Source organism: Astatotilapia calliptera, chromosome 12, assembly GCF_900246225.1.
Source record: "Astatotilapia calliptera chromosome 12, fAstCal1.2, whole genome shotgun sequence".
NCBI classification, from domain to species: Eukaryota; Metazoa; Chordata; class Actinopteri; order Cichliformes; family Cichlidae; genus Astatotilapia; species Astatotilapia calliptera.
The window spans coordinates 24616204-24628630 of record NC_039313.1 but is presented as its reverse complement, the minus strand read 5'-3'; the positions used below and the strand labels follow the sequence as shown (position 1 = coordinate 24628630).

The window sequence follows — 12427 nt, the reverse complement described above, 5'->3', positions numbered from 1 at the left end:
AAGAGAATTGTCTGAGCAGATGACAGAATTAACATTTGCTGTGTTTTTTTTTAACCATCCCCCATCCTCCTCTTACTCTGTCCACTGTTTGGAGAGCCTGTCAGGGCCTTTAAATTCTGGGTGTGTAGAAAAGGTTGCAGCTAGTCTCAATGAAGAATGACTGATCCATTAATAAGTCTAGGCTAAGAGTTTAGATCATTTCAGTTTCTAGATTTAGAATCCAGATATTAAGCAATGTGGTAAAAAGCATTGTGAAGCCCGCAGAACTCCTATAAACTCTGCTTAGGAGCAGAAAAAGAAGAGATGTCCTCTGAATGGGTTTCAGACTGTGATGAACAAGACAGATACACAGGTACAGACGTCCAAGTGCATGAAAACCTGCTAAAATCATTTAGTTCGTACTGTCTCAGACTCAGAGGACAGTGACGCAGAAAAGGAAAACAGACTGCGTGGGATTTGATTTTAAGAAAACTATGGTGTTGTGCAATCTTATCGATGGGGGATATGACTACTGCTGTGAAGAATGCTGCAGAAATCTCGGACTACAGTAAGGTCAAGCACAGGGCTTCTGAGCTGGAACTAACACAGAGCTGGATAACTTTAGTTATTACTATTGCTGTTATTATTACAGCACAAATGGAATGATTTTATTTGTTGGAAGCTAATATGTTACAACAGTGTAAAGGATGTGAATGATGTTATAGATAATGCAACAGTTCTAGCATTTGTTTTTTTTGGCAGCTATAGTTTCTGAAGGAAAGTCAGTGGATGATAACCACAAAGAGAAGATAGGCAACCCTACAAGGCCTTAAATCAACCTGCAAAAGGTGACATGGCCACAGGTAGTACGCACACATTGTTTGATGTCTGCAGTGCAGACAAGAGAAACCAGAGCACAGAGTCGACTGAAAATGGGGCTGACATCAGTGTTGTACGTGTCTGTAATTTCCTATATGTCAGCATTTCAAGCAGAGTGCTGTGCATTATGTTTAATGTGTGTGCACACAGACCTGAACTGAGCATCAGAAACTATTGGGCAGGAAACAATGACATCAGAGAGAGAGAGAGAGAGAGAGAGAGAGAGGAACAGAGTTGGGGGAGGGAAGGCGAGAGTGAAAGTGAGAGAGAAAGACTGTAATCCAGCAGGCTCACTAGGTACAAATGGAAACAGATTCATAAAAGTCAACCCTGCTCTGTTCTCGTCATTCTGACTTGGATGCCAGAGGCCTTGACACACCGGTAGGATGCTGGATATGTGGCTGAGTTCTCTGTTTCACATTATTAATCCTTTAAAGGGTTTCTGAGTGGAATCATGTCAGTTAGGTTGCTCTCAGCTGAAATCACTCCTTCAATAAAACATTGCTAATGTAAGCATGGAAGGGAAAATAGGTTAGGGAAGGGTGATTTTGATTCAGGTCATAAGAAAAGGGGGGAAAAAAGGCTTAGAATTTTTCTTTTCGTCCTGTGTGTGTCTGCTGTGATTCAGCAGATCCACCACATCCCAGTCATCTGGGACTGTGGGACTGGAGCCACAAGTCTGATTAGGCGCAGATGTAGAGCATCCAGTATCAAGATTCCATTGAGGCATCTTTGTTAACTCAGTACAAAAGTCTCTTTCGTTTGATTTACATTTTCAACACACCAGCATGTAAACAAGCCAGTAATTTGCTTATCTTATGAAAGATGAGGGGCCTGCCAATACTGCCGATTCCACCCCACTGAAGCAGCGCTGGGACTTATGAGGCTCACTAAAAACTAAACACTGGAAAGGCAAAATGAATCAAGATCAGGTTTAATTTTAATAGGAGTTCACCGATGTTGTTTTGAAAACTAAAAACACTGACAAGGAATTGGAAAAACAGATCAAACTTCAGCTTATGCAACTGAACAGATTAGTCTTGGCAGACTCGCTCTGTGCGTGCGATTATTTTTGCAGCACCACAATAAATGAAACACCATGTGAGTCATGTAGCTCTATGGCAGCATGTTAAAAGTGTGCACTCTAGTGGCTGAACTGCAGAAAATGTACTGACGCACTGCAGAGTACAGATAAGAACAGAGTTAAAAACCTCTGCAAAAGAGGAAAAAGTTGCAGGAAAAAAAAATAAACACTTCATTAGTTGCTAAAAAATAAATACATTTATTACCTTTTTAATCCATCTGTAAAGTTTCTTTTTAAAAAAAAACAAAAAACCCACCACATACATAAAATGCTCTATCGGACTTAAATATGGCGACTGTGGAAGTCGTTTGAGTACAGTGAAATCACTGTTTAGTAAATACGAACAGCTGATGGACATGGTCAGCAAAAGAAAACCTGGGTAGACCATGACATTTAAACAATGCTCAGTCGGTAGTAAAAAGCCCAACACGTGGGAAGAAAATATCCCCTACACCCTTACACCTCCACCACCACCAGTACTGTAAATGTTAGCAGGATGGCTCCATGCTTTTTCCAACATGTTATCAGTCTTCTGTTGTCCGCTTTTGGTGAGCCTGTGTAATTTGTAGCTTCAATTTCCTGTTCTTGGTTGACAGAAGCAGCCCCCGGTATGGTCTTCTGCTGATGAAGCCCCTCTGCTTCAATGTGCTGCACATTAAGAGTTGCTCTTCTGCATACTTTGGTTGTATGGAGTGGTTATTTCAGTCACTGTTGCCTTCCTCTCAGCTTGAAACACTCTGGCCATTCTTCTCTAACCTCTAGTATCAACAAAGCATTTTCCCTAAGAACACTGCCACTTACTGGATGTTTTCTCTTGTTCAGACCACTCTCTGTAAACTCCAGATAGTTGTGTTGGGAAAATCCCAGCAGTTTCACAAATATTCAGACCAGCCTGTCTGCCACCAACAAACACACCACACTCAAAGACACTTAAACCAGCTTTCTTCCTCATTCTAATGCTCACTTTGAACTTTAGCAGGTTATCTTTACTGAAAGTTAAGCTTTCCACATACTTGATGGCCACCTTTTTATTTAATTTATAAGATTTAAGAGGAAGTTATGATGACTCAATGATTTCCCAGAGAAACAGTTTTTAAACAGCATTTATTTAGCTTTCTCCATACAATACATTTAATGTACAACAGCACATACTGTATTCTCAAATAACTCTCAGTATAAAATAGGGCTTCTACAATCAAGGTACAGTCATAAAATGCTCTGAGGGACATGACGACAGCAACAGTAAAACACCTTCATATAAAGCGCAGGATATTGAGAGAAGTGATTGTATTTGCCAAGCTGCTGCTGTAGGAAGCAGAACTTCAGACCCCACCTCTCAGAGCATCTGACATCCTGCAAGAACCCGTTTTATGTTTCTCTTGGTTCTGGTTTGTCAACTGAAGCGGCTCCAAATGATGATCAAATCATAAGAACATGATCTATTACTGCTGAAAATACAACTTTTGTTAACATGGGAGGATAAAATCAGGCCTTGTTTGGCTATTATATACACATAGGTGATAATACACCAAAGTCAAAGTGCACTCAGCATTATGACTGATGATCAAGCGTATCTTAACAATCATTTATTGAACTGTTTGTGACTGGAGCTGTAAAAACAGGATTGTTTCTGAGTGTTTCCTGACACAAAACACTGAATTACAGCAAAAGTATACCATACTATCACTGAAGCCACAAGAAAGCGATCTTATTTCAACATTATAAGTAAACATCAGCCAATTATAGAATGTCTTTAAAAGGAATTTTATCTGCAGATGTGCATCGGAGTGCGCGCGGGCCTATATAGCGTCGATAAATGTGTCTTTAAATAGAATACACGTAACACTGACCAGCTTTTGTGTTAGTTTGCTATTACGTAGTGCTTCTGGTGGAGGATATACATTACATATCATATCCAATTAGTATGAGAGAAGGCCTAGATACAAGGAAACGTAAAAATAGAGAGAAAGGAGAGATTTGTCTCAAGTCTTGAGGTAAGCAGTGTGTTTCGATATAATGCCCTACAGACAATCATACAGTTACAATCATTAATTCTCTATATACAAACTTCCTGATTTACATACACTGTACTGCTCCTCAGTTTGTAATTGAATAAAACTAAATATGAGACTATGGTGCAAACTTTTTCAAGCGAGGAGGGGAGTCTGACTTCACAAAGCCCGTTTTCATGATGTGGGTGATAATGAACGTTACAATATGGCTATTGAAGATGGCCTGCTTCCTCTTGCATACGTCACACATACTATCAAATATCTACAACAGTGCAAATTTTCCTGATCGATCAAAACACTTGCAAACAATTGGAAAAACTACATCAGCTCACTTTTGAAGTTGTACGGTGGACGAGAAGAATGCAAGTTGGCGATGGACAATTGTCTGAATAGATGCCGACATCGAAAACTCACATGCCTGTGCATTTAACAGTATATATTAATTAATTTGGCATGTTTTAGGGGTAACATTAACTCTGCGTACTGTGTCACACAAATGAATAAAGTCTACCGTGGCACGATGGCTCGAATGAAAGACAAAAGTAAGAGGACAAACCTGCACTCTGCCCCGCATAGCTCTGCTTGGATGTAGGCACCGGGTTTACTATCACCTTCTTAGAAGACAAGTTTGAGCTCAGAAACATATCGAGCCTAGCCCACATCTCTACAAAACACACGCTGTGCCACCTAAATGTGCATCTACTCGAGGAGGCTTCGCAAAAAAAAGGGAAAAAAAAGAAAGAAATGTATGTGCTATAGTAATAACAGTTTGCGCACTCATTAACACTACAGACTGTAACTGAGACGCGACATCAACAAGCTTTTACGAAGAGGAGGAGGCTATAGGATGCTACAGTACTAGTGCTACCTGAACATGCTACAGATTGAGACTACAAAGATGGAGGACTGATTCACATTAGCACAAAGCAGGAACCAGCTTTGCTGAGGAGCTCTACCCATTTCAGCCCACAGAGCTGCTTGCAACCAGCTGTGCCTGGAACCAACATTTGATTATTTAAAAACGCAAACCAAAGGTTGTGTGTGTCTGTGTGTCGTTTGTTTTAGGAGAAATATTGTCTTCACAAATGTTATGAACCATTTTTAAAATGACAGAAGTACCATCTATGCAGCTTGATGGATCAAGTACTTAGTAAAGCTGGCTTATTGTGTGCAGAGGAAAGCACCCCATCTGTAGTCAGTTCCTGTCATATGAAACACACATACAAACATACTCACACACATTCGCTTGCACAAGTGCACAAACCCTGAAGTTAGGAACGATTTCTATCATCACACGGCACTAGCGTTTTGATAATCTTAGAGTAAGAGCTGGGATTGCATACTGTAGCATACATCTCCTGGGAGAGGCGCCCTTCATCAATATCAGCTCATTTGTTTTTAACCACACATGCATCCACACACAGACACACACTCATACACACTGGAATAAATTTTCAAACTGGTCAAAAAATTAAAAAAAAATAAAAAAAATTTACAATCGCATGCTTTTTAACGGAATGTAAGAAAGCTCAAACCAGAGCTTCGGCTACAGCTGGGACCAAGCTGAAGCCAAAGTGTCTCCTTTGCTTTAACCAGGAAAAGCAGAGACTTAAGAATTTTGTTCTGGTGGAATTTCATAGTGTTCAAACCGTTCTCACCATCACCAAGCCATTAGTCTGGTAACAGAATTCTGAAGTGTTTTGACACACAACTGTAACGTTATGATTAAAGGGACAGCTGTCCCTTAATAAAGGACTAATATATAGTTTATCTATATAAATAGATAAACACACACATACACTTTATATGTTTTTATATATTATTTAAAATATATTCCCCCATATTAAGTGGGAGCTCTGGACCTAGTCTATTAGACCTCTGGCAACAGACACCTACTTAAAACTGACTACAACCTCACATTTCGACTGATGTCCAAATGACATATGCCATTCACACCAACAGCAAATGCAAGGTGATCAGACCTTTAAAGTAAGCTGCATTCAAAGCCTACAGTGTAGCTGTGAAACCAGTATCTATTAACATTTTCCATCTTCCTCTTCCCACTCAAACTAATGGAAAACCTGCTATTGTATTCTCTAAAGCAGGGATTCAGACTAGTTCATTTTATCTTGTATTACCATAATTTCAACAGAGCCTTTAACAACATACCAGTCATCGCTGCTCTTCAGTTACATTGCATGTGACGGAGCAGTATTTTGGTGCAAAGAAGAATGCCAAGCCTTTGGGGGAAAAAAAAAAAGACACTCTCTGCCATGCTTCTCTATAACATTTAGATAACCTGGATAAGAGATCCTTGGAGCAAAATTGTGTATATTTTGTACTTTTAGACAGGTAGACTTCAACCACAATAATTTGGCAGCTATTGATTTGGCTACAAAATCCACAGAAAAGTGCAAATATTCACTTTATTTTGTTTTTGTGACATCTTGAGTTTCTGACCTCTTTATATCTGTTCTATGCACCCATGCTTAATAAATAAGTTAATAACAAAACTCAAACATAACTCTGAAAGATCCCCTAGCATAATCTGATCAAAGTGCAGCACCCCAGCAACAACGGAAGGAGTGGAAGTGTTTGATAAGGTTCAGATAGCAGGTTCTAGATCATGGTCTTGTGGGGCTCTTCTTCTAGCTCCGAGTAAGCCACTCGCACATAAAGTAATAGATAGACTCACACACACAGAAACACTCGCATAGAGTCTAGCTTAGATCAGTCTGGCCTCTCCCTCCATGTCTGGCGGTAGATCACACACTCCTGTGAAGTGCATCTCCTTTCCCTTGCGTGCCTGTGCAGTGCCAGCTTTGGCCCCTCGCTCCCCCAGGCTGGGAGAAGGCTGTTGAGCCACAGGGTCTGGTGACGTCCCACGGGGGATTCCACCTGCCCGCCTCTCTTTCAGGAAGACCTCTAGCCGGCGCAGCATCTGCTTGGGGTTCTTTTTGGCAAACAGCTCCACCTCTGAAGGTTACGAAATACAGAAAATGTGAGATTTGCGGAGGAATGGTAATATGTGTTTTTTCCAGTGTGGAATTCAATGGATAGACCCCTAACTTAGACTAAAGGAAGACTCTTGACATTTGGGAAATCCCATATTTGCTTAGATGCTGAGTGTTGCTTTCAAACAATGATACCAATCACATATTTGTCTCTAAATATGAAGCCAAAAGCTGCAGCTTAGGTAAGAGGAAAACTATCAACGGTGTGTGAAACAGTTCACTAACCAATAACCAATTATTGAAAAAGTTCAATAATCTCATCTGTGTTAAGGATATGAAAACAGAAATGTAAAAATCACAGGTTGCCATCTGACAAAAGGCTTTGTAACAGGCTGACCTTGGACCTGTATTTTTTTTTTTTTTTTTTACTTTGCCCTTTAAAGCAGATTAATTTTCTGAGGTTTCCAGTCTTTGTGCCAATTGGCTTCTGACTGCAGCATCACAAGTAAGAGGTAGCATTAGTGTGATTATAAGCACAACCTTTCAGAACAAAGCCAGAGTCAGCGATGGTCTTCTGCTGGGTCTTCCACAGTTGATAAAGGTGCAGATACGTGGCAACGTAGAATTCGTTCAGCACGCCGACCACTTGCTGACGACGATTACACTCCCTGGTATGAACAAAACACAAAGGACAGAGGGTGTCGTGACACCCATCAAACACACTTCTGAAAATGGGATAATTAAAAAAACAAAACAAAACAAATATGAGTCTCACTTGGACAAGGCCTCCTCTCTTAGTACTTGCAGAGCGATGCGGGTCATGTTGATTGACATCACACTAAATGGAAAGTTCTAAAACAGACAAAAACACAATGAATTATTGTTAAAGCAGTAAGGGACAATCATTAAATCAAATGAACACATTTTCCCACTTTGGCTTGAACAAGCTGCCTTGTGAGAGTAAATTTTACTGCCAGGTAACACCTGTGTCGGGTGTTGTGATAATTTGTAGATGTCTCTAGCCAAGGGTAGAGTCTCTGGGTCCATCACAAAATATAGAGTATGCATCAGTCCCAGGAATCCAGTGCCACGTAGGTCAGTGGCAGGGTCTGTACCTGCAGTAAAGAAAGTAAATAAAGGCAAAGCAGCATGATGTTAGCACAGGAGTGATGTCATATTATTAATTATGAATTGAGAACTACCTTTTTACAACAAAATAGAGAGTGTCTTACCCTGAAAGCCAATGTTTTCCCAGTGTACGCCATACCGTGGACAGTCCAACTTGCTGCCAATCAGCTTCTTATAAATGGTCTGGAGGACACGCATGTGGACCGTTTGGCTGTTGTCAACAGGGCCTGTGTAAAGAAAAGTAAAACACACATGTGCAAAAGACCCAATTTTTGTTTTTGGAAACACTTAAGGAGTTTTAACTACTTGTGTGATGTTTAGACCAAACAGACCCTTCTAACACACACTCACACTGTGCAATGGCAAAGACGAGATCTCTCTCCTCCAGGAGCTCCCTGTGAAGTCGCGGAGGTCCAAAGAGGAAGTGTGTGATCGCAGCCAGACCAGTCCTGCGAATGGTTGGCTGGATGTTCTTCTGCAGGTGGACATTGAGGAAAAATTTGAAAAAGTGTACTCATTAAAACAATGTATTTATTTGTTTTCAAATGCATCATCATTCTCATACTTTATATTTTTCTATTTACTACACTTAAGACTAGTGATTTTTATGAATAAGATCTAATTCAGATTTCCTCTGTTTGTCATTCTACTTTCTTTGCAGTTTTGTTTTTAGCATTCCTTACCAGCAAATCCCCAAGGTCTGTGGTCTGAAAGTACTGCAGGGCTTCATTGAAGGGGATAAGTGGGGTTGGGTTAAAGTCCTCAGTGAGAGCTGGGAGATCAATATTACAGTTATATTATTATACCATCAACTAACAGACCAAAAATCAGCAAAGTCATTATCATTCTCCTACAAACGGCAAGATTTATCTGACCTGGCTGGGTGTGCTCTAGAGCCTCCCACTCCTGCCTGGCCTTTTCCAACTCCACATTTTCCTTATCATCTGTAAACAAAACAAAGTTGAAGAAAGAAAACGTGCCAATTCAACAAACAGCTTCATTTGGTTCACAGCTTTAACTTAGCACTCCAACAGGGTGAGCTATTTTGCTATGGTGACGTCCACCCAGTCAATCCCCTGTCATGAATCCTTCTTGTCTAACAGACCTGCACCCTCCAGGGTGCCTCCTGTGCTTCCTAAACCCAGGCAACCATAACTCCTGGGTCAGGTGTTACCTGCAATAATTGCTCTGTATCTAGGACGCACGCGCACGCACGCACGCGCGCGCACACGCACACACACACACACACACACACGAGAAGAGGATGTGAGACAAAAATCAAGGTTGTTCATGTTACCTTCAGGCTTGGGCTGGTCTCCAGCTGCCAGGGTTTGCAGAAGACCATTCTGTTTTAATGCTGAAATCTGGAAAATAAAATATTTGGAGACATTAAATTCAAGGAAGTGGCGTGCTGTTTGAAGTCAGACAGTAACAATAGGCTTTAATTACCGGCAGAGATCTGAGTGGTGCGCTGCCATTGGTGTGGTCTTTGACATTATGACCAATAACCAGTCCATTCATGATCTATAAAGCAAAAAAAAAAAAGAAGACAATATGTAGATTTTTTTAAAAGGACACAACACAAGCAAAATCTAATGAGAATGAATCAATGAGAAGTGATTTTTAAGTGTACTCACAGGCTTATGATTGGAGTGTCCATTGGTTATCTCCTCTAATGGTTTACATTCATGAGACAAACCATTTAGACCCTAACAGCAGAGCAGCAGCAGCACAGAACAGGTGCATCAGAAAAACACAATGTAAAAACAGTGCAGCATTCACCCCCTCCATGACAGAGCAACACATTATTACTGGAGGCCATATGCAATTCCTGAAAACTAATACACATATGATTAAAAAAAAATTTAAACAGTGAAATATTTAGTATAATAGGCCAAATTAAATAACAGGTATCCTTTTGAAAGTGGCCTGCTTGGAAACATGCCACTTTTACTGGGATGCTTCTTGTGTGAGGCACACTTATGCTTAAAAACTATGAAAATAATTTAAGGGTGCACATCCACTGGGGAAAATGGCAATAACCTGACTTATGTTGCACCGAAATTGCAAACACACTTACTGATCCAACTGTTTACAAATGAAACTGTACACAAGGACAGCAAAGAGGCCAGGGAGTTAGAGGTAATGTTTTGGCTAGGAAACCAAGCTGGGGATAAAGGAAATGCGCTGTCAGCTGCCACTGATAACAGAAAGGACCTTGACCTTAGACCTTAGGTTAAACACATAAGACATAAGGACTTAAAGCACATCATGTGACATTAAACAAAAGTGCAGGGCAGGAAGGGAAAAATGATTCCTCTGAGAACAATAAAAATCTCCGTAGCAACAATGGTCAGACGGCAGTACTTCTGTTTTGTTGACCAACACGGCAGGTGCTGCTTTCGGTTTTAATGGTTTTAAGTTCCTGTAAATCTAAACACTGGAATGAGATTAAAACAAAGGTCAAATAAGGTTACCTCAATGCGGGAGGCGACATCAATGTCTTCTTCCATTGCATGTGAGCGCGTTGTCTGCTGAACTTGTTTCTGATCCTGGCCTCTAAAGACTTCTGAAGTCATAAACTGAGATTGGCTGATGAGTTGATGCAAGGGCCACCATGGCTTCAGCTGCACACACTTGTAGCTACTGCAAGTATCTATGCGTTTATCATTTTCCCCTCATATATGTAGACAACACGACATCCACAGTCACCTGGTCGATTTTAGAAAGGTGTCGCCGGCAGGAAAAAAAAGTGTTGTTTGAACATCATATTCACGCAAGAGCAATAGTTGTGTGGTTTTCGATGCCAGTCTAACCACGAGTATGGATGCTGACAGGAATCTACAGATATCAGTCCACGAGAGCTGACTGGAGGAAATGGCTACCCATCAATACACAAGTTGCCTGGAAACCTGCCTCTTTTCTCTCCACCACTGACCAGCCCTGCTCTCTTTAGCCCCTCCAGAGGTGCCCGAAACCTGAATAATGACATTCCTGTTCAGGGCTGGGCTCTCCCTGTCCGAGACACTTCATCACTTTGGCACTTAAGATAAATCCAAAGTATCCCAGGCAGTATTCACAAGCACCGAAGCAGCCCTACGTCTCTGGCCTCACGTGAAATGGCATCGAACATCCGAACTCCAGCTGTGCAACGAGATGTGGGGTCATGAAGAGTTGTTGTATGGCAGGAGACACTGTGTGAAAGGCAGTGGTTTAAAAACGCAAAGTTAATAAATGGCTACACAAAAGTAACAGAAAAACCAACCAACAGGCGACAAAGACACAGAATTATGGGTTCTTCCCAGCACGTTTGGCTCATCATATCAAAAACAATAAAACAAGCAAAGGTTCATCACGTATCCTTTAAGTCACAATACATCACAACACCTGGAACAAAAATAGTTCACTTATGCGTTTACCTGTTAGGATGGGCCAAATTATTTTGCTGTGAAAAAAAAAATCTAATACCTGAACTGAAGACCCTGTTTCTTCCAATGTTGTCTCTGTGTGGGAGGGTCAGAGTATATTGCGTGGTGTAAAATAAATACCTCCTCCCAAGCACTGGTTTTCATACTTATATCTCAAGAACATTTTCAATGCATGACTTTAACTACTCTTTTCTTTTTTCCTTCTTTCTTTTTGTTTACTTTTTTACAGCGTAATATTGCTACTTTTACTAAAGCAAAAGCTCTGCACACTTTCCCATCCGTTTAAAAAAAAAAAAAAAAAAAATCACAGCAATTTTAAAATAAAAGGATAGCACTACAGAAATCAAACACACAGCCGCGACAAAAAAAAAAAAACAACAACAAAAAACTAGCGAATAAGTTCAGCTTAGTGAGGTGACAGCTGCCTACAGTAACGCTCCGCCGCTCTGACAGCTACCATTATCTGTAGCAACCGAAAAGCTAGCATTATGTCAGCTAGCAACCCCGCAGGCACAAAGACGCAGCTACAGCTTCACCTCAAACGGAGAATGCCACGGCGCATATACTGCATGCAAGTCCGCCGAAATTTACGGCAAACACCACAACATTTTAATTCGTATATAAAACAATCACCTGCATTTAAGGACTCCAGTCCTAGTTAGGTTTTGACACACGAAAAGCCAGCTGCCAGGCTAACTAACGGGCTAGCAGTAGCTCTGCTGAACTGTAACAGGGATGGAGGGGGGGTCTGTCCCCAAATCCAACAGCAACACGAGAATAAATCTGCTTTTGTCTCCAAGTTCCGGCAAATGCAGCAGAAACATTGCGTCCCGCGGCCTGTCTGAAAATATTACGTGATATGAAGCATTTTAAAAGTACCTCAGTTTATGATTGTTTCTCCCTCCAATCTCAGCTTCCCTTCCCCCTGTTGTGTCGAAAAGTGATTGTCTGCCAGAAAGTGAT

General features: G+C 40.9%; 1 protein-coding gene across 2 annotated transcripts; it reads right to left on the bottom strand.

Moving 5' to 3' along the window:
• Positions 1-3027: 3027 nt before the first annotated feature.
• On the bottom strand, positions 3028-12427 carry elmod3 (ELMO/CED-12 domain containing 3). Of its 2 annotated transcripts, none has more exons than XM_026187905.1 (13): positions 12344-12427; positions 10514-11230; positions 9674-9745; positions 9486-9560; positions 9334-9400; positions 8912-8980; positions 8720-8808; positions 8388-8511; positions 8141-8263; positions 7893-8023; positions 7684-7760; positions 7449-7576; positions 3028-6930 (listed from the first exon to the last, which is right to left on the bottom strand). In XM_026187905.1, exons 2-13 carry the CDS (start codon positions 10613-10615, stop codon positions 6680-6682), a joined length of 1308 nt encoding a protein of 435 aa, XP_026043690.1. In that variant the 5' UTR covers positions 10616-11230; positions 12344-12427; the 3' UTR covers positions 3028-6679. The 2 variants fall into 2 exon arrangements, with proteins under 2 accessions (XP_026043690.1, XP_026043691.1); XM_026187906.1 differs by lacking the exon at positions 12344-12427 and adding an exon at positions 12098-12337.